General features: G+C 36.1%; 2 protein-coding genes and 2 long non-coding RNA genes across 4 annotated transcripts; 3 read left to right on the top strand and 1 right to left on the bottom strand.

The window, feature by feature from the left end:
- Nucleotides 1-184: 184 nt before the first annotated feature.
- Nucleotides 185-3,420, top strand: LOC112764987 (uncharacterized). The gene is made up of 3 exons (XM_025810846.3): nt 185-887; nt 1,143-1,330; nt 2,249-3,420. Exons 1-3 carry the CDS (start codon nt 356-358, stop codon nt 2,762-2,764), a joined length of 1,236 nt encoding a protein of 411 aa, XP_025666631.1. The 5' UTR covers nt 185-355; the 3' UTR covers nt 2,765-3,420.
- Nucleotides 3,421-8,784: 5,364 nt separating this feature from the next.
- On the top strand, nt 8,785-10,682 carry LOC112764859 (protein PHLOEM PROTEIN 2-LIKE A10). The gene has a single exon (XM_025810662.3). It carries the CDS (start codon nt 9,336-9,338, stop codon nt 10,599-10,601), a length of 1,266 nt encoding a protein of 421 aa, XP_025666447.1. The 5' UTR covers nt 8,785-9,335; the 3' UTR covers nt 10,602-10,682.
- Nucleotides 10,683-12,092: 1,410 nt separating this feature from the next.
- LOC112765899 (uncharacterized) lies at nt 12,093-12,887 on the bottom strand. Its single transcript, XR_003183955.2, has 2 exons — nt 12,687-12,887; nt 12,093-12,570 (listed from the first exon to the last, which is right to left on the bottom strand). It is a non-coding gene; the product is annotated as an uncharacterized lncRNA (long non-coding RNA).
- Nucleotides 12,888-22,691: 9,804 nt separating this feature from the next.
- LOC140180892 (uncharacterized) lies at nt 22,692-25,060 on the top strand. Its single transcript, XR_011874985.1, has 4 exons — nt 22,692-22,870; nt 22,962-23,016; nt 23,105-23,233; nt 24,743-25,060. It is a non-coding gene; the product is annotated as an uncharacterized lncRNA (long non-coding RNA).
- Nucleotides 25,061-26,396: the final 1,336 nt, after the last annotated feature.

The following is a 26,396-nucleotide window of genomic DNA, read 5'->3' as shown; positions in this document are numbered from 1 at the left end:
ATTCACGTGTGGTTGGAGCATAATTATTTTGTCCTTATTGGGGTCCAAGAGCAAAAGCGACAAAACGGGAAGACCAGTTACTGTGCATGGATTTAATGTTTGTGTAAGTTTGATTCTCCCGTTTAGCGAGGTAAGTGGTGCCAAGTGAGAGAATAAATAAACATTTACAGCCAATCAGCGATGTCAGATGCGTCTAAAAGTAGAGACGACCATCTTAGACGTTAGTGAATAAAACCACCATAATATTCCCCTCTCTCCCCCAAACCTTTTCACTCACATTCTGTTTTACGCATCAAACCGAAAGCAAACTCACAATCACAATCACAAAATTCAAATTACAATAAGAAGCAGCAGCATGTCATCGTGGCTAGCTCGGTCCCTAACAAACTCCCTCCGAATCGATGACAACGACGTCGTAGCGGACCCTCCAGCTGTTTCTCCCACAAGCCAACCACATGAACATCATGATAATGCGCATGGATCGGAACCAGAAGACGACGAAGACGAAGAGGATCAAGGCCAAGGCCGTGGAGTCAAAGAGGATCTTGATGAAATCAAACAAACCCTAACTCGTCAATTCTGGGGAATGGCTAGTTTCCTCGCTCCTCCTCCACCTTCCAATTCCAACCCTTCATCTCCCCCTTCTCACGACCTCTACCAAGACTCTATTCCCGATCATTCTCGGCCCGATTATTCCGACGTCGACCAACCTGATCCTGAACCCATCGGATCCGATTTCGGAGGGAACCACCAACCTGAATTGGAGGAATACGCTCCTGAACGCGCCGTTGGGATCACCGACGAGGTTTTGTCCTTCGCCTTCAATATCGCTATGCATCCCGAGACCTGGCTCGATTTTCCTATTGATGAGGAAGACGATCCTCAAGGTAACCTCCTTTTTGAAATTAAATAAAAAAAAAAAACGAAGAAATGCATTAGATCGCTGGTTCATCATTTCGTTTTTCAATTTTGTTCTTGCTTATAGTCATTTTTGTTGTGAATCTTAATCTTAGGTGATAAGTGTTTCAATTCAATTCATTTTAATTAAATTCAATTCTGCTGGTCATCATACAAGCTTCAGTGTTTTATAATGGTGAATTTTGGGATTTCTGATTGCATCTCTTGGCTCATTGTACCTGTAGATTTTGACATGTCCGATGCACAACAAGAGCATGCGGTGGCAATTGAGAGACTTATTCCTAGATTGAATGCACTCAGAATTGAACTGTGTCCTTGCCATATGAGTGAAAGTTACTTCTGGAAAGTCTATTTTGTGCTTTTGCATTCAAGGCTTAATAAAGAAGATGCTTCCATTTTGTCTACACCGCAGGTCAGTAACTGGGACTTTTGCTTTGGTGTCTCTCTTCCGAGGACCATAGATTGCAGTCTCCTGTCTTGAAAGATATCGATGATTTTTATAATTCCTTACCACAATTACTTATATAACTATGGTTAAGAGGGAAAATGGTGAAGTGATGAAGATTCTCTTTGATAGATAGTTAGATACTTATCTAGGTTAATGTGTTATTTTATTTTTATTAATTTTTTAAAGTAGATTATACACTCCTCTTACATTCTCTCTATACAAAATCCTCTTCATCATAGAATTGTCCCTTTATTTTTTCATAAGAGTTGGCTCAAACTTTGATGGAAGTGGTTTTTTAACTTCATCTTTGCATAATCAGTGTAAACAATAAAACTGGAAGACTGATATGGAGGTGTGAATGTTACCTTACTGTTGTGTTGAGGTCGAATTTTTTTAGTTTATGTTACTTAGTACTCAGGCTTGTACTTTGGAATTCATTCTAGAGTTTCAATATTGTTCTCTATGATTCTGTTTATAGAATTTCAAAATTCTGTAACTTTAGGCTGTTTGTCTTTTTGGCTTCTAGGAGGAAGCTGGACTGTAACTTTTATGAGATGAGTTCACTTGAGTTTCTTTAAGATTTTGATTTTGTCAATGGTTATTTAAGTGAATGTTAAATTTTGATGTTAATTAGAAGATTTATTTGGGCTTTTAGTTGAAGTTCTTATTCAGCAGTCCGTCTTTTTCTTTCTTTTCTGTCTTTGGATTTCAATAAGCACATGTCAGTTTCTTGTGTGCTCAACTTTTACCAATATTGTGATGCATCCATGTATGCCTTTCATGTGCTCAACTTTCATTTGATCCATGTAGCTGAACCAACCTAGTGGGACAAGGCTTTGGTTCTCTGTAATAGTCAGTTGAGGTGGGTTTTGATATTTTCAGGTGATGGAAGCCAGGGCAATGTGGATGCAGGAGCTGCACAAACAAACAAAGCCTGAATTTGAGTTTTCCAGAATAAGAACTATGTACTCAAAAGGCCCTGTTCGGCATGATGATTTTGCCTGCAGCTTAGTAGATGATGCCTATTCTGATGACCTTTCTCATCAAACATATGGATATGAAACAACATCTTTATCCATGCTAGCAGATAAAGAGATAGAGAAGCACACGATTGCAGTTGAAAGTTCTGAAACACATTTCATTGACAAGTCTGTAATTCAGGAAAATACAATCATTAAAAATGAGAACAAGGATCTAAAATGTGGCCATTCCACTCAAATTATTACTCAGGACTATGTTAATGATGATGATGATATTGATTGGCCAGAGGAAGATTCTGATTTAGGAGAACCAATTATTTCCATCGTGAATGAAGAAGACATATCTTTTAGTGATCTTGAAGATGACGATTATGGCATTAAGCCTATTACTTGTAATACAGGTTCAAAGGTGGCATAAAGCTTCAAGCCAGAGAACATGATTGTGGTCATTCAGGGCTACTTGATCCTCACTTAGAAGTAAGAGCATGAAGGACAGGTGGCTGATGTTCAGAAAAACTTGACTACCTGTGTCTTTCTTGAGCTTCTTTTGTACATAGTTGAATGGTCAACAAGGTTTGGAAGTGTCAAGATATGTTACTTGATATTATTTGAGGTTTTGAATCGAACTTGTAACATCTATTACTATGCATTTGTTTGCCGCAAGGCTAAATGTGGTGTTCGGGATACAACTCAAATGAAAATGGAAAGACTGGAACCAAGTGCGTGCTCGGTTGATGTTTGATCTCTGTTTTATAGAGGTCCAAACTGAGAATGGGGATGAATATACGCACCAATTCGAGGGAGAGCTGTTTCAGAAGGTATACATCATATAGGCACAAGAAGTGTACATGACTCGTCTTGTTTGTTGTTAAATATAGTTTAGTTGATTTCTTTTATATACTTTTTAATTATTTTATGGCGGTTTTAGTGGTGATTGACTGATTGGGGTGTTCAGTCTTGTTATTTTTTGTTTGTGTTGGCCTCCCCGTCATTGCCTTGCTGTCAACTGTGTTGGAAAGGAAACCAATAATGTGATTACTTAAGTGATCAAATGATATGATATTTGTCTTCTGACATGGCGCCTCATGATTTTCTTCTAGCCGCAACGGTTTCAATTTAGAATTTTAATAATAAAAGTAGATTTATCACTTGTCATTTTAAATCTTGAAAGAAATACTCTATAATGACCGACATTTTTAATTCATGAAGGTTTGTTTTACATTTAAACGGATTTGCAAATTATTTTATTTGGTTATTGTTATTGAGTATTAGTGCAGTTGGTTGCTAGATATCTGTGGCAAGTTGGCAGTTGGCACTGTTAGTTAAAGATGGTGAATAATCTACTGCCATCTGACATAGTTAGTTAGAGATTCGTTCAGTGGTTAGTTACTTATTAGTTCACTAAGTTAATTAGCTAGCTATGTATATCATCAATTGTAAATACAGCTTTTTGAGATCTCTCATTCTATTGAATCAGAAATAGTAAGACTTCTGTTTTGCCTCAATCTCCTCCTTCAATCTAACTAACAATTATCTCTGTAATAGACGATGGACGTTTTTTCCATTCTGTTATTTGTTAGTTCATTATATTACATCCTTTTTCTTGGATAGTTGAAAACTGGAAAATAATAGAACTTAAGAAACTTGATTTCAAAAATGGCAGAATAATTACATTTGTGTTCTTTCAGTAATCGTTTAACCTACTATGTAACGAGAAAAGAAACTTTTGATGAATAAATTTGTGATATAAATATGATAGAAGAAATAAAGTTGACGTGTCTCTAGTTTCGGCTAAAAGATTTAGATATGGAAGTGGTATGAGTGATATACCTTAACATGGTAATTTTTGGTATTTTTTACATAAATCGGATCGTCCGATTTGTGTTAAAAAAATTAAAAAAAATTTGGGGCACACAAATCGGACCGTCTGATTTCTATACCTTAATTTTTTAATTTTTTTAACACAAATCGTACAGTCCGATTTGTGTACTTCTCACAAATCTGAACAGCCCGCTTTCTGTACCTATACAAATCGGACGATCCGATTTCTATTTCTCTAATTAAACAGTTCCACATTTGAGAATAAAACTCCAACTGTCCACATTTCAAAAAAACACCATCACCATTTCAATATCAAAAATAAAAGTGTCTAATTTCTGCTTTACCTTGTGCCATTATTGTTTGTAGAAAGGAATTTTTAGAGTTATAATACCAATACCTTAAAATGAAAATAATAGGGAAAAAGGCTAAGCATATCTTCATCGGCCGAGTTTTTTTATTATGGCAGGGAGATGGGTGATTTTCTTGGTTATTTTTTTATAGGTGAGTTTAACAGTTTTATAGAAAAAAAAATTATCCGTCAGAACACCCAAAATGTCAACGCCTTTTTGTGGCTAATTTTTTTTTTATATGAAAAAAAATTGTGTGTAATTTATTATCATAGATAATTGATGTGTTTTTCTTAGATATCGATTAATTTTTTTTAATGTTAAGTAACAAATTAGACCCTCAAATTTGGGGAAGTAGAGAAATCTAAAGGTCAGATTTTATAGGATTACAAATCTGAGGGTCAGATTTATATATTCAAAAAAATTTAAAATAAAAAAACTCAAATCTGACCCTCAGATTTGTATTTTTTTTAAAAAAAATTAAAACCACAAATTTGACCCTCAAATTTGTGGTTATCAACAAAAAAAAAAAAAAAATTAAAACACCAGTAGTATCCATATAAATAAAAAATACACCAACTTTTCACCTTATTTAAAAACACCATCTTTTACTCCCATATTAAAAATACAAAGCGCCTTTTTGTGTGTGTTAAATATTTTTAATTATGTAATATAAAAACGGCAGCACTGTTCGCTTTGTATTTTTAATATGGGGGTTGATGGTGGCGTTTTTTTAATAAAGTGGAAAATTGGTGCGTTTTTTATTTGTATGGATATCACAAATCCGAGGGTCAGATTTGTGGTGTTTAATTTTTTTTTGTTGATACCATAATATAATTTTTTTTCACAAAACTGACCCACCGATTTGCTTATCCATTAAAAAAAATCTTTAGCCCACACAAATCTGAGGCTCGGATTTCTCTATTATCCCAAATCGGACCCTAAGTTTTGTTTCTAAAACAAAACTGAGCCTCTGATTTGTGAATTTCAATTTAAAAAAAACTAATCTCCATATCCATAAAAAATACATCATTTTTCCATAATTAAGCATAACACATTTTAAACTTCCATAACTAAAAAAATAAGCCCAGTACTGTTTTGTAATAAAACAATTATATTAACATTTTATAATTAGAAAACGACAATGCCGTTTTGTGATTCGTGTTTGTTTTTAAAACTAAAAAATAGAAAACGACAGCGATGTTTTGCTTATTATACGAATTTAAAAGTTAAAGTTGGTCAAAACGACAGTGACGCTTATAAAAAAATGAAAATATCGATGACGTTTTGTATTGGCATAAATAAAAATAAATATAAAACCAACTATAAAAAGAACTTTGGTTGTAACAACCTAGTTTTCGAATATACGAGACTTTTTCTAAAGATAAGAAAATTTTCGGAAGTTCAATAAAAGAAGTATTTTTGCTGCATTATCAAACACCTCAATCTATATCATCATTATGTCATCACTAAGCCAGCACTTCTACTGAGTTAAGCTTGATGACACAGTCGCGAAGAACCTAGCTTTTGAGCTGCATCGGTTGAGAGTTTTATATTCTAGTTTTCGTAGTTAGTCTCAGTTTGACAAGGCAAACTCAATTCGCGAGAAAAGAGAAATAATAATATAATATTATTATTATATTAATATTAGAGCTGCTTAAGTAATATAATATTATTTGATCTGCTTTAGTTAAAAATAAGAGATAAGTTAAACCGGACTCACAGTCTATTGGTGCAGGTTAACATTAGCACTCCCGGATAATTTTAACAATGCTAATGTCTCATCATATATATTCTATTCTCATTATTATCATGTTACTAATATCATTTATACTAGTAAAACTCATGCTTATCCTTTAGTATTGTAATCTAATGTATCTAATTTTAGTAAATTATCTCCAGAATTATATTTTATAATTAAATCTTGATGAGTCATCACCTTATAATACATGATGCCTAAGTCTTTGGTTGTTTTTTTGTTCTGATTCTATTTTTATCAATTCTGGTTTAGTCTTCTTATTGATTTTAATTCGTAATGAACACTTGGTTGACTTATTCTTGATTCTATGGTTGAGTTGTTGATTCTGATTTAGTTTTTTAAATTTTGAAATTTTTGTTCTATTTTGATTTAGGAAAATTCTGATTTAGGGTTGATTCTGAACTTTTTTTTTTATTTCTGGAAGTAGATAATGGTAGACAAGTGCGTTTTTGGGAGGACAGTTGGTTGCCGACTGGTATGTTAAAGAACACTTTTCCAAGACTTTTCTCGGTTTCAAATCAGAACGGATCTGTTGTAGGGGATTGTGATTTTTGGGATGGGTTAGAATGGATATGGAACTTTCAGTGGAGACGGGAACTATTCCAATGGGAGTTGAAACTAGTTAACCAACTTCATGAAATTCTACGATCAGTCAAGTTAACAACTGAGAGAAAGGACCAACTGGTGTGGAAATTTGATAAATCTGGCGTTTATACTACTAACTCTACAGGCGGAAACACTTCCGGAAGAAATTACGACCTATAGTTTCACTAGTTCCATTTGGAGAGGTTTAGTACCTCTACGTATTGAGTTATTCACCTGGTTTGTGCTAGTTGGTAGAGTCAATACTAAGGAAAGATTACGAAGGCTAGGCGTTATTGATCAGTTGGATAGCATGTGTGTTTTATGCAGAAAGGATGTTGAGGACTTCTACCACTTGTTTCTTCGTTGTCAGTTTACTTGGCAGGTGTGGTGTGCATGGTTGTTTGACTATGGCAGATTGTGGGTTGTTCCAGGGACAATTAAGCAGCATTTTGAAAGATGGACGGGAGTGACTGTAAGGAAGGAGGAACGTAATAGGTGGCTAATTGGATTTTTTGCTATTGTTTGGCATATATGGATGGAAAGGAACGACAGAATCTTCAGGAGTCAAGAAGTAGGAATTGCGGAAATTATTAATAGGTCGCTTACGAGTTGTAAGGATTAGAGTAGAGTTGATCCAAATGGTTGTTGATGGCAATGCCGGAGATGACTATGGATTATTTATTATTATTATTTAGTTCTTAGCTCTTTTGTTGCTCCACCTTGTTGTGTTGAGTTCCTTTACTTCAAAAAAAAAAGGGAAGGTGAAAGAGGAAGAATTTGTGAAATTGGTGCACCACATGAACATTTTTGAAATTAGTGTGGTTGTATTTTTTACTTAGTTTGGTTCTATTTCTTGATTTAGTTTGGAATTGGTGCACCATTTTTGCAAAATTTTTGGAATTAATTTGGTTATATTTCTTGATTTTCTTGATTCAGTGCAGGTTGATTATTGTTCTATCTGTTTCTGCTGTTTTTGTAACAAAATTGTTAATGATTTTAATTTGTTGTGCTTCTGCTAATTTGTTAGTGATTTATAAGTTGATCATTGTTCCATCTGCATCTCCTGATTTTGCGAAATTGTTAATTATTTTAGTACCCTAAATATGATTTGATGATTAGAATAGGAAAGGTTTTCAAAACAATTTAAAAAATGAACAAACTGAACCGAATCAAACCGAATTTAATTAGTTTGGTTAAATTCGGTTTGATTCGGATAGGCTTAATAAAAAAAAAATCGAACTAAATCGAATCACACTATTAATATAACATTGAATCGGATAATTTTTCATTAAAAAATCGAACCAAACCGCACCACGAACACTCCTAATAACAAATATATTTAGGGCAAAGTACTAAATTGGTCCCCTACATTTGGGCGTATTTCTATTTTGGTCCTTAAGGTTTAAGGTGTCCTATTTGAATCCAAAAAAGTTTCATTTAACTTCAATTTAGTCCCACCGGAGGTCAAAGATAAATAATTAGCGAAATTTCCTATATGACAGCAGTATAAGAATAAGGTCGATAATCTAAAGAATAAGTACAAGTTCCAAAGGCATAAAATCAACGTGGATAAATCAATACATTTATTTATTATTTTTCTTATAATTAAAATGAAATATTTTCTATAAAACTAAAAAAATGTTAAATACATATATTGATGCATCAACGGTTGATTTTATGCCGCTAGAACTTGTACTTATTCTCCAAATTATTGACCTTGTTCTTATACTGTATGATATTTCGTTAATTATTTATCTTTGACCTTACGGTAGGACTAAATTGAAGCTAAATAAAATTTTTTTGGATTCAAATAAAACATTTTACACCTGAAAGACCTAAATAGAATTACGCCCAAACATTAAAAACTAATTTAATACTTTACTCATATATTTATAACCATTTAAGACTAAAAAGTCATGTTCTCTGTGTTATTATGTTGTGCTCTGCTTTGTATGATTGTTTCCTTGTGGTGCGGGGATTGACCAGACTTGCATAGTTGATAACTTGACACTTAGCAAAACAAAGCAAAGAAGCCCTTATTTGGCGGGTACTCTGGCCTTTGGTCTTGACCGAAACTTGCTGGTTTTTTCTTCAACATTGCCATTCACTCTCCTTAATTCACTGCCTCCAAAATCCACTTCACACAAAGTTCGTTAAAACCATCACCATCTTGGAAAATTCGTACCTTGGAAAATAGAGAGGAACGAACAACTACCTTCTTTTCCTCTCTCTTAATTTCCCAATTACAACAAAAGACGTATTCAATCTATTTCCCTCCAACAACAAATTCACCTAACTGCATTTATTTCCCCCCAATTCGTCTCTCTTCGTCTTCAAATTCAATCCTCTGCATTCATTTCCCCTCCCCGTTTCAATTAACCATCCAACCATATTGCCAAATTCTGAAACCCTAGATTTTCAATTTCGCGCTCCTAGGGTTCCTGATTGGTAAACTCTAGGGTTTGTTGATCTTACCTATGGAAGGTCAACTTATCAAGAAGGGTTTGGATTTCTCTCGAAGGAACAAGAAGTGGCTTCTCCTCGTTGCTCTCTTCGGAGCTTCTGGCTATGGCGCATACAAGGCTTACCACTCTCCCTCCGTGGCTCGCAAGAGAGAGCGCCTTATGAAGCTCGTGAAAGCCTTCGTTTCCCTTTCCGAATTGGTTGCGGAATCCTCAGAAACCATTGCCACCGTGTCCAAGGACCTCAACCGATTCCTGAATTCTGATTCCGACGAGATCCCCAACAGCTTGAAGCAGTTATCCAAAATTGTCACATCCAAGGAATGCTCCGCCTCGGTCAATAAGGTTTCCGAGGCCGTAACGATTGGACTTTTGCTAGGTCTTAAAACCCAACAGAGCAACGATAAGAGTCCCGAATTCATCACAAACCCTAATAGCGCCACCGATAGGGTGTTGGAGAAGCTTTTCTCGAAGGCTGGAACCGGTTTTGCCTCGGTGGTAGTTGGAAGCTTTGCGAGGAATTTGGTTTTGGGTCTTCAGAGTGCTGAATTTGGTGTTGCGTCTTCGGATTCGCCTGCTTGGTTGAATGTGATTAGTGATGAGAGGTGTGGGAAGGTTATAGGGGACGTTGTACAAGTGTTTGTGAGCACCGCCGTTGCAGTTTTTCTCGACAAAACAATGGATGTTAATAACTTCGATGAGATGTTTGCTGGAATGACCAATCCAAAACACCAGGAACAAGTTAAGGGGATTCTGGTTTCTGTGTGCAATGGTGCCGTGGAAACTTTGGTTAGAACATCTCACCAAGTCTTGACGAATTCGAGAACTCAAAAATCAAATTTGAGTGCGAGCTCGAGTTCAGGTTCAAATGTGAATTCTCTTGTTCTTAGTGGTTCAATTGTAACTGGAAATGGGTGCGTTGAGCCAATTGGAGAAGTTGTTCAGCATTTCAAAGTTGGAGGCTTGGTTGGTGGTGGTGTTCAGGATGCAGGATTGCTTGGCCAGATCAAATCGACGATGGCGGTTCCGGCCAACCGGAGATTTGTTCTTGATGTGACGGGGAAGGTGACAATGGAAGCATTGAGATCATTTGTGGCGTTGTTCTTATGGAGAATATCAGATGCATTGAACAGAAGTCTCAAGAACGTCCATGATGAAGCTGTGCACAAAGGGTCTGAAGTTGTTAGATATGTTGGAGCTAAGTCATCAGTTATGTTTACATTGTTCCTTGCTTTTTACTTGCATATTTTGGGTGGCAGTACCCTTGTATTGCCTGCTTAGTCTGATGATTAAACCCTGCCCAGTTAGTTGTAATTGTAATGCAGTTTCATCTTTGAATATAATTCCAACAAATTCCACTAATTCTATCTCTATGTTAAAAACTGAGGTCATATTTTGGCAAGTAGAAAACTAAGGAAAAGAAACTTAACAGCTAAAGTTGAGATTGGATAGCAGTTATGTCTGTGTAACTGCCATCTAGCTGGTAAATACTAAGTAGTAATACCTTTTAACCGTGCTTAGTTACGGATTACAATTGGATTATCTGTTGAGGCCTTGAGGGTGTCGTCTCTTCATCTCTATCTCTCTATATTATTAATTGTCTGTAGTCTGCACTTATAAATTGGCCTGTTGTCTTCACTTCATGCCATGCCAGTGATTCCGGTACAGAGCCAACAAGGTTTCAGGTATACATACTATTGATCTTTTTAATCCTTTTGAATGTTTCTTGTTTAACATTTCTGCAGCAATTTGATACTTTTTTATTAACTATAGGGAATAGGAGTCTAATAAATTAGGTGTTCATATGCCATCTGCGGTGAGACTACTGGCATTTAGAAACAATACTTATGTAATAATCTCGTGAAAATAGTGGTCTTTTTTTTAAACCCTTTCTGGGTCAAGAAAAAGAAAAGGAGTGTTGATGATGGTTGTTGGGAGAAAAATGTCCCTATCCTAGGAGTGCAAGGTTAGTTAGCGTAATTGATTTTTGGACCTGCATGAATTTATTGATATTGTTAGTTTTGTGTTAATTGTGACTCGGTATTTATTGAATTTAGAGGTAAGGACATGACCCCAAAACAGGGAGGGGAAAAAAATTAGGTAGCGACTAGTAGTCAACGATGGTTACCAAAATTAAAAAAATCTACTCATGAATCACGTTATCCATTTATCCGGAAATTATTTTGAGAAAAATCCAAAACAGCTCTGACAATTACCTTAAAAGACAACGAGGCCCTTGACAAAAAAATCCTAATTCGACTCCTGACAATTACCTCGAAAGGACAACGAGGCTTCTGTGCCAAAAAAAAGTCAATGTTGTTTTTTTTGGCACAGGGGCTAATCAGTCCCAAAAATAAAAGATCAGGGACCGGATTGGGTGTTTTTTTTTTCTTGGGGATCTCGTTGTCCTTTCGAGATAATTGTTAGGGGCCGGATGGGGTATTCACTTAATTATTTTTGATATGGAAATAGAGATGGTGTTTTGGTTAAATATTGATATTTGAAGTGTATTACAGTATTGTGGAAGTCATTCAACACGGTCCCCACGTATTGGTCAAGATGTTGCCACATGTCCAACACACCTTCCACGTGTTGGTCAAGATGTTGCCACCTGTCCAACACGCCCTCTACGTGTTGCAACATGCCCCCAGGTGTTGACTTCCTATGCAAAATCCACCTACCTGTAATTACACCAAATAATCCCATTTTTAACAAAAACACCAATATTTTTTTCATACTAAAAAAAATCAGCCCCATTTATCCAATTTTATAAAAAAACAACTATTTTTATTCACAAATATTCAGAATATTGACAAATATACTTATAAATCTACTTTAAAAAAACAAAAAACAAAATTAACTTTATAACCCTAAAATAGATTTTGGTCAACAAAGTTATCTAAATCTTAAAAGATTATTCAAAATTTCTAAACTATTCTTCCTCATCTAACTTATCACATTTCTAATTCTCAACTCTTCACTACAATGTCCGACCTTTTGCCACCATTACCCAAATTGTTTATCATCCAACTTTCATCCCCATCTATCACCACCACCACCGTCGCCATCATTGCTACCGTCACCACCACCATCATACTCCAAAATCCTCTCTGATCCTCTCTTCTCAGATTATGAACGTTGGCATTGCGATGAGCCTCCACCAACAGTTGGTGAGTGCTTGCCTAATGGAGTGGAAGAGTAATAGCTTGGGGCAGGTATCTCAGCCAGAAAAATAGCAATATTTATTTCCCTGGAGGAAGAGATGTGGAAACGTACGTTATATACAAATTACAATAGGACAAGAGGAAAATACAAAATACAGGAAGCTCTATTTTCATTAATTTATTCACAATTGCTTACAATTACCTAGAAGGCAATTCAATAAACAGTGAGCTATAGAGAAATATAATTCACTAGCAGCGCTGCACCTGGATGTGGCCCAAATAATGCAGGAGAGTGTGATGGTGGCAGTAGTAAAGAGAAGGAGGCAACAGTAGTGAAGATGGTGGTGACGGTGGTTGGGAACGGGAGTTAGAAGAAGACAGATTTGGATGATAGTAAAAGGTTGAGGGTTGAGGTGGTGGTAGGGGTTTGAAAATTGGGGATGCAAAAGTTAAGAGGGATAATTTAAAAGTTTTGTATAATCTTTTAGAATTTGAATAATTTTATCAACCGAAGTTATTTTTTAGTGAGTATAAAAAGTCAATTTCTTTTATAAATTTATTAGCATTCTGAACATTCATGATGAAAAATAATTGTTTACTCAAAAATTATTTATTTATTCAATTAGAATAAATATTTTTTAAATTTTTTTAATAAATGCACTATTTGAAAAATCTTACCATTTTTATCTACAAAAATTTAGAAAATTGACAAAATTATCTATAAAAGAACGAAATTAACTTATACCCATAAAAAAATGAGTTTTATGTGATAAAAGTACGGTTAATACTTAAAATGGTCTCTGAAATTAGACTCTCGATACAATTTAGTCATCAAATTTTTAATTGACACAAATTACACCCTGAAATTTTAACGCGGGGCTCAAGTTGATCATTTTGTCAATCTCCGGCACCGAAGCGCTGATGTGTCATGTTTAATTGACACCTGGCACTTTTAACTATTATATGATGTGGCAAAATTCTTATAGGCATCAATTTAGCCCTCTAGAAATTTCGGATTTGAACTTTAAAACCTAGAAGTGCCCCAAATTGAACCCGTTTTTGGTGAGTTAAGGAGAATGTTGAGGAGCAGCAACGAAGCTTTCCAAAGCACTAGTAGATCTCGTTCACATGGCAGCTGGGTGAGGAACGCACATCATGACAGAGGAGGGAAGGTTCCGCATTGGTGTGGTTATGGGATGCAACCCATTCTTTGTTGGTCTGGTACAAACGCAAACTCAGAAATACTATTTTATGGATGTCCTAATTATAATGTGAGTTGGTTGAATGTCCATTCTTAATTTTTATTGTTCTTCCTTTAATTTTTTATTGTTCTTCCTCTCAATTTTTTTTTGATTTTTTTTATTTTTTGTGCTTCAAACCATTGGGAAGAGATGGTGTAGTTTATTTGTATGGAAAGATGTAAGTAAAGATGATGGCATGATTGAAAAAAAATGAAACTCAAATCAACGAAGAGCATTAGAAGATCAATCTGGGATTGAAGCTGAAATTAGAACTTTAAGAATGTGAAAGATTGTTCTGTCTATTATTGTTGTTCTGTTTGGGTTTGTATCTGTAGGTTATGGTCTATGGAAGAGAAAGTATTGATTAAAGTATGAGATAACATGTAAAGTGAAATATATTTATTTGCAATGAAACGATGAACCATGTCTATTGTGGAAGCTGTGTTTCTAAAATAGAAAATGAAATATGCATATTACAAAATATGTTAACTCATTGGCTATACATATTAATCATTGCAATAGATTAACTGTTGTAATATACCAAATTAATTAAACTGAAACAAACTTTAAACATATTAACTAAAAGTCATAATAGTTAATTATAGTATTCAAACAGCAACAGCATTAACTGCTATAATATATCAAAAGTGATGTCTAGAGTATCATCAATAATAATTAAGTTTCTCCAAACCAAGACACAGCACCTCATAACATAGTCTCAAAATAACATAGTTTGAAAAGGTTTTGTACAAAATATTAGAAACACAACATATTTCAAATAACACCCTAAGTTATAAACTATTTTTTCCTTGGTTGTTTGAAGCCTGGGTGGGAATGAATTTCATAAACTCTACCAAGCGAACAGCTGTCCCAGAACTTGCTCCTTGCATTGGGTCCATCCTTGGTGTTATTTTTCTCTAAGGTGGCAACTTCTCAGGCCTTGTCAGTTGCTGTGGAGGTGGAGCTTGTCAACTGCTGTGGAGGTGGAGGTGGAACAGCGTCGTCGAGAAGCTCAGCACCGTGGAGGACCAGCGTCGTTGAGAAGCGCAGCGTCGTGGAAGACCATCGTCTTTGAGCTGCTCGCTTTACTAGACAAAGGGGTTGGAGTTTTGGAATTTTAAAATTTTGAATAGACTTAGGGATTTCAATGGGTTTTGGTTCCAGAAACCTATTTCAAACTCTTTTGTCTTTTTTTTTCTTAAGTTATTTGGAGGTAAAAAAATAAAATGAGTGGGAACATGATCACAAATTTTCTTTTAAAATTTTTAGCTATGAATAATTTTAGGTAACATTTTATAAGTGTTATTTGTTAAAATTTTTTAGCAACTCTTGTAAAATGTTGTATTTTTTATTTAAAAAGGTTGTCTTAAATTTTTTATATTGCAATATTTTGTAAATATATTTTTAGATATCAAAGATAACTATTTTTATGGGTTACAAAAGATTTTATATCTTTGCCCTATTTAAAGGTAACCAAACAAAAATGTTATCTTTATCTATCTAAGATAACTTTTGTTAAACGTCGTTTTGAATAATGGTTATTTTAGGCAAAACATGTTGTAATGATTGTTATTGTTATTAAACCTGTTTCTATTTTTTTTTTAGTTGGCTGTGGTGATTTAGAGTGAGAGTAACGGTGAGAGTGGGGCAAGCAAAACAAGATTCAATGGCGGTGAGTGGTGACATAGTAAGAGGGTGGTGACAATGGTTGAAAATTACCTAGTGGTTGGTGGGAGTTGGGGTTTGGAGTGGGTATGGATTAGGAATAGGATGTGATGGAGAGAGATGATGAAAGTAATTTTGAAAATTTAGATAATTTTTTAATAAAGTTAACCAAAATTTAACATTTAGATACTTTTGTCATACGAAATTTATTTTTAATGAATATAAACTATAAAATTAGTTTCGTTTTTTTATGAGTAGTCTTGTTAGCATTCTAAAATTTTGTGGGTAAAAATGATAACTTTTTTCTAAAAAACACTAGAAAATTTAAATTTTTAATAAAAATCTTCTATATTTAATACATTAATAAATATAGTTTGGAATGTTTGGTTTAGTAAGAGCAAAAAGATCTTTTGACGTTAAGAACGTGAAAACTCAAGTGTCGTTAATTTATATGAAGTTGATAGCTGAGAGTCGTTAGATGAAAATTTAGTTAAATCTGTCAAATCATTTAACGACTCTCAGTTATCAGTTTCACATTAAGTTAACTGTACCTAAGTTTTCACTCGTAAAGAAATAGGTGTCATAGAAGTTATTCATGGATCCTCTTTTTTTTTTCAAAAAAAAAAATGTTATCAATATTATTTTGTTTCGTCAATCAACTCATATAAAGGTAGAGTTGTTTCGGTGTCAAGTATCCTTTTAATCAACTCACATGCCCTGAATATAAAACTGCTGGCGATGGCCACATTTTCTTTGTGGAATTGGCTTGTCTCAAAATAAGAGAGGCATAGACATAAATATATAAGAATATATAGACACAAAAAGACACTAATTTTATATTTTATTTAGTAAATTAGACAAGACATACACATCATTCATTGCTATACTGAAATATCAATTTTACTCTCATCATTTGAGTACCATTACTATCACTTCTACTTTTCTCACTCTTCTTTTAGAATTATCAAAAACCACCACTATCTTCAAACTAACCCAGAAATAATGAAACCCAAATCCAAACTAAATTCAATATTTTTATAAAATCAATTAAAAAAAATCAATCTCATCCCAAATAAGAAATAGTAAAAAGGTGAGTGATTGACAACCATAGGGATTAAGTGTTAGGAGAATCTTCTAGTATGATACTAGCAGAACATGAAGAGCTTGATGAATTATGGTCACCCATAGATCAGTTGAGCTCTCGATACCAGTGTTGGAGAATTGAAGATGATAGAGAGAAGTTGAAAGAAAGAAGTAGAATGTAGAGAATAGAGAATGAGAAAATGTATCAATTCTGTGTTATTATTTTTGGTAACAAAAATACAAGTATATATATTGGTGCTGCAGAGTTTAACACCAACCCTAACTGAATGAATATTCATCTAACAAACTTGTAACTTACTTCTATTAAGAAAAACTTTTCTAATTGATTTTGATTCTCCTAACATCCCTCTCAAACTCATTGTGGCTTTATTGCCAACCTGAGTTTGTTCAAAAACTTGTCAAACACTGCAGAAAATACTTGTTTGGTGAAGCATCTGCAACTTGTTCAGTGCCTGGAATGTGAGTGACTGTGACGTGGCAGAAATTAGCCGATTAAGAAATTAATATAGAACTAACGTTGCGAGTACAGTTCTTAACCGACGAAAATCTGCTTATCAATTTAAAAGGTTTTCACAAAATTAGAATAAAAATACTGGGAGTAGAAATTCCAGGTCATCTCCCAACGAATTGACAAAAGAGTGCTATTTTACTAGTCATGAATTTTTCAAGAAATTTCAAGAGTTGGAGAACAGAAAAGTAAATGATTGTAAATTAAAGCAATGGAAATTAACGAGGGAATTTATATAATCAAAATAAAAGCCTTGACCGGGAGAAGATTAATTGGAAGTTCTATCCTTGTTGGATTTTCCCAAAGTGTAATAGTAATAGGTTGTTGTTCTACTTAGTTATCCTGTATTGAATAAAGGGAAGTCAAGTAACTAACTAACCAACTCTGAATCCCAAGTCCTAATCCTTTTCTAAGGAAGGATTAGAGTCAGAGACTAGAGAGTCAGTCAACAACTTCCAATCAAAATTAGCACTTGAGTATTCCAACTCAAGGGTATTCTTTTAATCAACTCTCAAGTCAAGTTGGGAGTCTACTCCATTGACATGAATACAATGTTCACAAGCATATAAAGAGAATAAAAAGAAGACATGATAGATTAAATAATAACTGAAAATTAATTAAAAGTAAAAAATAGTACTTTGCATTAATAAATCCCAAATTCATAATATACTTATCTGAACAGGGTTAATAAGTAATCAAAAGAGTAAAGGAATAAGAAAACAAACTAGAATAATAACAATTTCAACGGAGGTAGTGACTCTTCTCAATATCCAAAGCAAAACTAGAATAATAACAACTTCAACGGAGGTAGTGACTCTTCTCAATATCCAAAGCAAAAGCATAAAACTAGAAATCTATGAATGTGTAGAAAACCTAGAGGAAGAGTAATTTTTCTCTAAGATTCAAAACTAAAACTAAAAACTATCCGAATGTGAATGTTTGTTGAGTCTCTGCTTGTCCCCTGGTTCTAGTCTGTGTTTCTGGGCCGAAAACTGGGTCCAAACTCGGCCCAAAATCGCCCCCAGTATTTTCTGCATTTTCTGCAGGTAGTGCATGTCACGCGTACGCGTCAGTCACGCGTACGCGTCAGTCACGCGTACGCGTCAGTCACGCGTACGCGTCAGTCACGCGTGAGCCATGCGTGCGCGTCGCTCATCGCTGGTTATCTCCTTTATTTCTTGTGCTCCTTCCATTTATGCTAGCTTCCTTTCCATCCTCTAAGCCATTCCTGTCCTATAAAGCCTGAAAATAATTAACACACAGATCACGACATCGAGTGGTAATAAAGGATAATTAAAATTGACAGTTTAAAGGCCTAGAAAACATGTTTTCAACTATATCACAGAATTAGGAAGGATTTGTAAAACCATGCAATTTATATGAATAAGTGAGTAAAGAATTGATAAAAACCACTCAATTGGGCACAAGATAAACCATAAAATAGTGGTTTATCAATCTCCCCACACTTAAACATTAGCATGTCCTCATGCTAAGCTCAAGGATATATAAAATGAATGGAGGAAAGTAAGACTCATGAGATGCAACTATATGCTAAGATGATTTTGTCTACTTGGTCAAAAGTAAATAAGCTCTTCAAGACAAAAATAAACCAGATTCCACTAATTCAAATCATACAATAAAAGACAAGTAAACTTGTAAGAAGATAGCTCATGAAAGCAGGGAACATAGAATCAAGCATTGAACCCTCACTGGTAGTGTATATGCACTCTAATCGCTCAAGTGTCTAGGGTTAATTCACTCTACTCTTCTCTAGTCGTGCTTTCTATACTTTGTTCTTCATCTTAACCAATCAACAAAAATTTAGTATACCAATGCAAATATCATGAGGTCTTTTTAAGGTTGTAATAGGGCTAAGGTAAGGGTGAGGATATATGTATGGCCAAGTGAGCTATAATATGAATCTTTGACTAACCTAAGCTCTCACCTAAACACACACACACTCTATGTAACTCTAAAATCATGCCTAGCTACCTAGAATTTTCACTTTTGCATCACACACTCATGCATCCACTTTTCTTTAATTTTATCACATATGCATTGATCTTTCATTAAAATTAACATTGGGGTAATTTTGTCCCCTTAGTTATTTATTTATTTGAATATTTTTGATTTTTTTTATTAAAAATATAAAAGTAAACATAACATATCAATGCACATGGGTTTCTAATTTTTCTAGTCTCACATGAGTAGGTATCCAAATTTCCAATATTTTGTCAATGAGACACTGTACACTTTCATCAACCCAAGTTCCCACAGTTCTCCACACTTAATTGACACACAATCTCTATCTTAAGCTAACCAAATATTCAGTTGAGGTAATTAATTATTTTTCCGCTTAAGGCTAGTGATGTGGTAAAATATAGAACAAATGGGGATTAAAAGGCTCAAAGTGACAAACAAAGGTAATTGAAAGGGTAGGCTATTTGGGATAAGTGAGCTAAAATCAAATGATGGCCTCAATCATATGCAAGCATGTAAATATACTAAACAATGGACATATAGAATGGAACAAAATGTAGATTACAATCATAGAGAAGAAATACACAAGAATAAAATATTATGGTTAAATAGTGTAACCATGTAATCAAGCTCAACTCTCATAGGTTGTGTGTCCTTAGCTATAATTCATGTTCCAATTTACAATCCTCAAACAAGTTTAACACAAATTTTAATTTGAATTAGTGAAATACTATAAGAAGGGTCTTGAATAAAGACTCATTACTCCAACCAAGCAAAACATACATGCAAACAATTATTATCATGCAATCTATCCTATCTAACAAAAGAAAAATTCAAATGTTGGTGTTAAGAGAGAGAGAGAGAGAGAGAGAGAGAGAGAGAAAGCTTACCTCCGGAAGTCAAGGACTGACCTCCCCACACATAAGGCTTGGCACCGTCCTCCGTACCATCAGTAAGGAGTAAGGGAGGGCTGGAAGCGTCGCCTCCAGTGTCTGGTTCACCTTGGCTTTCTATACTACTGGATGAAGGGGAGACCGGGGTGTCCTTTGGTTCTGGAGGTGGGTGTGTACCAACTATGAGGTCCTTCAAATAGTTGTATCGGTGCTTGTTACGACGCTCCATTTGCTCCATCCGCTGGTCTTGCCAGTTGAACCTCTCAAGGATCTGAAGGAACATCTGATGGGTGGATGGTGCTTGTGGTGTGGATGATGGTGGAGTAGAAGTAGGAGGAGTATCCAAAGATGGGCCTGTAGGCCGGCTCGCAGAGGCAACTGGTGGCCTGATGTACTTCTCATTCGGGACATACTGGTCGGCCCTAGGGATCATGACCTTCATGTCGCCTGCCCGAGAGGACACTCCTGTGGCAGAGACTAAATCTGAAACCAAGGTGGGGAAAGACAGATTACCCGCAATCTGTACATGTCTCATTGCTTGCCGGATGTGTCGGGGCAGGTTGAGGGGTTGCTCTGTCAGGATGCACCAGTTGAGGACAGCCATGTTTGCTGTGAAGGTCGACTCGTGAGTGCTCAGAAAGATATAGTGAGACATAATTTGTGCCCACACGCGAGCCTCTAGAGTGAGTGACTGGGCTGAGATGCTCTTGGATTTTGAACGATGCTGCCCGTAGATCCACTTGCTGCCGGGTTGGGCGATAACTCCAAGAACACTATCCCAATCGAACTAATACATCTGGCGCTTAAAAGAGGCTGCTTGATAAGCATCCCATCCCTCTGGACTAGGAGGAAGGTCCAGTGCTCTCTGTATGGCACTCTCGGAGACAAGGACTTGCTGCTGACGAACGCAGATAGTTTGCAGAGTAGGCGAGTGGAAGTTGGAGTAGAATTCAACTACCCATGATAAGTTGGTTTCTCGCGGCTGCCTCCTCATAAATCGCCACTGTCTCTTCTCTATTCGGGGCTCCACAAAATCAACAAAATGTGCTGGGACAATGAGCAGATGCTCATTGTTGTAGTTCCTCTCGGCTAGGATGGGGAACATCTGTTCGCAATAACGGTTAACAAACCGTGTGGAGTCTCGAGCGGGAAAAGCTTTTTTTGATTCATCAACCTTAAAAATCCTCTTCACCCGCTTTGTTGGTGGCTTGACACTGGTAGATGGAAGTGCCTTTGCCAGTGTTCTCTTAGTTCCTCTCCTTGCTGGTGTCTTGTCAGTGACTTTCTCTTTTCCTTTCTTGGTACCCACTAAAGAAGAAAGAAAAAGAGAGAATATTAAATATAGATAACTAAAGAACCGGAAGGGAGAAAATTCCAAGTGATAATGAATGCCAAAGGAAAGATGTTAGCTCAAATATATGGTAGCTACAACATGTAGGTAAGACATCAATTAAGATAAAAAAGGCAATTCATAATAATTAGATGCAAGAGGTTAAAAGCATGCAAAAAGGGGCATGAGAGGCATAACTCAAGCATCAAGTAGAAAATGTGCCAAATTAAAGAGCATGTGTAATGATGACAATTGTGAATGATAATTCCAAATACATGTGGAGTGCAAGTGATGTGAAAAAGGGGCATGCAAGTAAAAGGGTAAAACAAAATAGAGTTCAAGATGCCATAGGCTTTTTCACAAACACTTGGTGAGCAAGTTAAAGTAGGAATGAAAATAATATAATTCAATTGTATATTAGAGCCAAATTAAAAAAATCATTTGTCAAATCACTCCATATAATAACCACAAGCTTCAGGATAATAAGGTAATACCCAAATAGAACTCCAATACCAACATAAGAATGCATGAAAAAGAAAAGAAAAAGAAACCATAAATAAGTAAGCTAAAAGAAAGATAGAGAAGAAAGAAACATAAATAAATGCAATAGTGAAAGAGTAGATGGGAGGAAGAAAAGAACCTTGATGAAGAAGGAAAGAAGAAAGTAGTAGAAAGTAAGAAAGAATAAGGAAGAAGAAAGAAAGAAGGAAGAAATAATTAGGATTGAAAAGAATTAGGATTGGGAGAGAGGAGATTTGAAATCAGGCGCTAAGTGGATAGATTGTGCGTCGCATGCGACACGTATGCGTGCATCACGCGTACGCGTGGATCGCGCTATTTTCAGGCGACGCATAAGTGTCGGGGATGCGTACGCGTGATCGCGGTTGTGCGAATGGCGCGAAGGCAGCCTCGCGCACGCACAACTCTCTGTTTTGATACGCACGAGAGCCAAAAATGCATATGACGCGTACGCGTCAGGGACACGCACGCGTGGATGGTCAATATGGGAAAACAACGCGTACGCGTCGGGGATGCGTACGCGTGATGAGGCTTGTGCTCCTAGCACCGTTCCAGCCCCATACCATCATAACTTTTTGACCAAACACCTTTTACGTCGATTTTACGTGGTCACGCGTGCGCGTCAAGGACGCGTACGCGTGATGGGCTGAAATCGCAAACGATGCGTATGCATGAGGGACGCGTACGCGTGGACTTGCTTGTGCGCAAGGCACGTGTCTAGTGTAAACCCCGGTTAAATTAGTAGATAATTAGTCAATAAATTAGTTTTTAATAAGGAGGATTAGAAACGTAAATATTATATTAAATTAGGATAGAGCTCATCGAAACGAGAATTTTGACACCAATTTCGAAGAAAATGGTCCAAAAATTGGACCGAACGGACCGAACCGGTTGAACCGGACCCGAACCGGTCTGTCGGTCCAACCGGACCAGCCCTTTTAAGCAAACCCAAGCCTTCGTCCCCCTCATTTCAACGTAAATGAAGCTGAAAGCTTCCCAGGGGAAAAGAAGAATGAAACATTCCTGTAACCCTCACGTAAACTTCCAATCCCCGTAACTTCTCCGTCCGAGCTCCAATCGCCGCACCGTTTGCGACCACGCGTCCACCGCGTCGAGCTCTACATTTATATCAGAACAATTTCACTGGTAACTTGTTTAATCACTCTCAGCCCTCTTTTCCCCTAATTTTCGAATTTTAAGTGGGAATGTTGAATTTCTTTGATTTCTGATGTTTTAGGATCCAATTAGCTTGAGAGAAACGTTCACTCTTGCTTATGTGAAGCTTGGGTAAGGTGAGGATACGATAATTCTATTTTATTTTCATTGAATTTGAGCTTTGAGTATTAAATTGGATATATATGTGTTATGAATGTGTATTAGGTTGTGAATAAATAATTGGAGCTTGGAATTGTGAATACTGGAACTTGGAGGAAGCGGATTAGTTAAGTTTTGAGGGGCTGCCTTGGTTTTGAATAAATAGCTTTGGTCGTTACGTGGAAATCGGCCAAGGTATGGTTTAGGTTTCTTGCATTTAATATATAATGTTCTGTGAAAACTTATGCTAGATGACCATTGGATAAGTTGGAATGCAAGTGTATGTTTAATGTTTAGTAATTTGTCGATGAATATATTTGGTTGAAGTTTATTGGATAATTAGTTTTTAATTTTGGATGGTGAATGTTGTTATGTTAATTTGGAGAGAATTATGGTTGAATGTTATTGTTGATGAACATGGTTAGTTTGGTGCTTGTTGATTAACTAATGATTTGGTGAATTATTGATTTGAGGTATAATTATTGTGGAGGTTGTTGTGATAATGAGGTATTTTGTGTTAAAAGCCTAGGATTAGTGAACTATGATCCTTAGTTGAATTTTGGTTGTTGGATTTGAATATTGCATGAGTTTAATTGTTGATCTGAGGTAGATTTATTGTGGTGATTGTTATGATGATGAGGAAGGGTATGTTGAATTGAAAAGAATGCAGGTTTGGACCCGAAAAGGGTGGCAAAGTCCGAGTTTTAGAGGAGATGCTGCCGAAATTTTATAAAAATTAGAGATTTTAATTAGATGATTATTTAAAAGAGATTTAGATTTAAAGGTTATATGGTTTGATTTTGAGTTATTAAGAAAATGAGTATGTTTTAAGTTTGAAGTTTGATTCTTAGAAAAGAATGAATTATGTTTTGAATTGGAACTATTGATGGACGGAATGGGAGGTGTGATAATGAAGGATAAGGATTTAATATGTTTAATGTATGATGATGAATGAGATGCAATTGAGAATGATGTGGATGTTGATGAATTATAATTGAATTATTTATATGGCTAATGAATTTGAATAATCTGAGATACGAGATTCCCTGGATTAAGTGCCGTGGCTTGCCACCACGTGTACCAGGTTGAAAACTTGATACTCTGTTGACCCTACGACATAAGTGTGACCGGGCACTATATAAATTCCCGGGAATGTTACCCCCATTGAGCAATATTGACTATATGAGAAAAATCTATGCATAGACTCTTGGGGATGCACGTCGGGGGACAGTCTAAGGACAATTCAGACTTGTCGGGTTGGCTGGATAACCGACAGATGAGCCTCATCAGCCATAGGACAGGCATGCATCATATGCATATTACTTGAATTACTTGCTTGTGCTCTAATTGGGTGTGCCTATCTGTATTTGCCATGCTAAATGTGTATTTGTTACCTGCAGTAGTTGTAACCTTCTTGTGTTTGCCTTTATCTGTCTATTTGTCTGTGAAAATGCATGATGGAGTTGGAGGTATGGAGGAATGTCAGTATAGAACTTAGATTTAAGGTTAAGTTAAGTTAGGATTAAATATTTTTAGGAAACCACCTTTTATGGCTTCTGTTTAATACTTTAAGCTCTATAATCTGAGTGTCGGCGTTCTAGGATTGCCTCTGGCATTCCCAGGACCTTATATATTATGTGTGTGGCATCTTTACCATACTGAGAACCCCCGGTTCTCATTCCATACTATGTTGTTATTTTTCAGATGCAGGTCGAGAGGCATCTCGTTAGGCGTCTAGACTCTTAAAGCGGAGTGGTTATTGGGTTATTTTGTTATGCTATGATGTATATAAATATATATGTACTTGGCTTTCTCTCCGTATAACTTGTTCTTTTTGATCCTCTTAGAGGTTTATGGAGAGGCATGATTGTGTATATGTACTTTTGGGTTTTGGATATGTATGTATATATATGTAAATATTCTCCAGCCAGTCTTGACTTCGCAGGCTGAGTTAGGAGCTTGTTATTTTGTTTCTTTGGCACTCTATTCCTACTTCTGTTATCTTATGTTTAATAATTATGATTTTCTTAGCACGTAAGTTAACTCATACCTTGAGCGTTGCGCTTTTATTTTGCGATTTTTGTTTCCTCTTTTCTTCAAGGCTCCTAGCATATTATAATTCTTCTGCTATTATATGTACTCATTCTATTTTAGAGGTCGTAATACCACACCACCTCTGTTTTACGGCTTAAGCGTAAAGCTTAGTGTGGTAGGGTGTTACATCCAGCACCACTCCAGCCCAACTTTCTGTTCAATTCCTTTATGTCACACACACACATATGACGCGTACGCGTCAGCGACGCTTGCACGTCGAGTGCCTTTTTTTTGTAGAATGCAAAATGCAGAATGCAGATGATTATGCAGGAATTACGAAGAGTACTATGAAAAACAAAATAAAATGAAACTAGGAATGAAAATGGACGATCATACCATGGTGGGTTGTCTCCCACCTAGCACTTTGCTTTTACGTGCTTAAGTTGGACAGTCCACAAGCTTAGTCTTTTTCTATTGATGGATCCTCCAAGAGGAAAATCTCTAGCTCCTTGTTGTTCTTCATCTTCTCACCATGATACAGCTTTAAGCGATGTCCATTGACCTTGATGAATTTGGAACTTGAAGGATGACTCAGATGGAAGACTCCGTATGGCTCTGCCTTCTCTACTCTATAGGGGCCTTCCCATCTCGAACGTAACTTGCCTGCATGAGCCTCAGTCTTGAGTTGTAAAGGAGAACTAGCTCCCCAGGTCTGAAATGTCTTCTCTTGATGTGCTTGTCATGCACAGCCTTCATCTTCTCTTTGTATAGCCTGGAGTTGTCATATGCTTTTAGGCAAAGGTTCTCTAATTCTTGTAGTTGCAGCTTCCTTTCAGCTCCAGCCTTCTCAAATCCCATGTTGATTTTTCTTACCGCCCAGAATGCTTTGTGCTCTACCTCTACTGGGAGGTGACAAGCTTTTCCATAAACCAGGCAAAAAGGGCTCATCCCGATTGGTGTCTTGTATGCTGTCCGATATGCCCAAAGCGCATCTTGTAGCCTGGTACTCTAGTCCTTCCTATGAGGCTTGACTATCTTCTCCAAAATGCGCTTGATCTCTCTGTTAGATACCTCGGCTTGCCCATTGGTCTGAGGATGGTAGGCTGTTGCTACTTTGTGAACAATCTCATGCTTCTTCAGTAGACCTGCTAATCTCCTGTTACAAAAGTCAGTGCCTTGATCACTCACGATTGCTCGTGGTGATCCAAAGCGACAAATAATATGGTTTCTAACAAAGGAGACAAAAGTGTTAGCATCATCAGTACGAGTAGGAATTGCTTCCACCCATTTAGAAACATAATCAACAGCTAACAATACATATGAG

Source organism: Arachis hypogaea, chromosome 17 (genome assembly GCF_003086295.3).
Source record: "Arachis hypogaea cultivar Tifrunner chromosome 17, arahy.Tifrunner.gnm2.J5K5, whole genome shotgun sequence".
Taxonomy (NCBI): domain Eukaryota; kingdom Viridiplantae; phylum Streptophyta; class Magnoliopsida; order Fabales; family Fabaceae; genus Arachis; species Arachis hypogaea.
The sequence above is the reverse complement of the archived record's forward strand: the minus strand, read 5'-3'. Positions and strand labels throughout refer to the sequence as shown.

Bases quoted from the DNA above. Each gene is read 5' to 3' on its own strand.
- LOC112764987 (XM_025810846.3), top strand. From the start codon at position 356: ATGTCATCGTGGCTAGCTCGGTCCCTAACAAACTCCCTCCGAATCGAT. The intron at 888-1,142 runs GTAACCTCCTTT...TTGTACCTGTAG, and splicing joins TGAGGAAGACGATCCTCAAG to ATTTTGACATGTCCGATGCA. The intron at 1,331-2,248 runs GTCAGTAACTGG...TGATATTTTCAG, and splicing joins CCATTTTGTCTACACCGCAG to GTGATGGAAGCCAGGGCAAT.
- LOC112764859 (XM_025810662.3), top strand. From the start codon at position 9,336: ATGGAAGGTCAACTTATCAAGAAGGGTTTGGATTTCTCTCGAAGGAAC.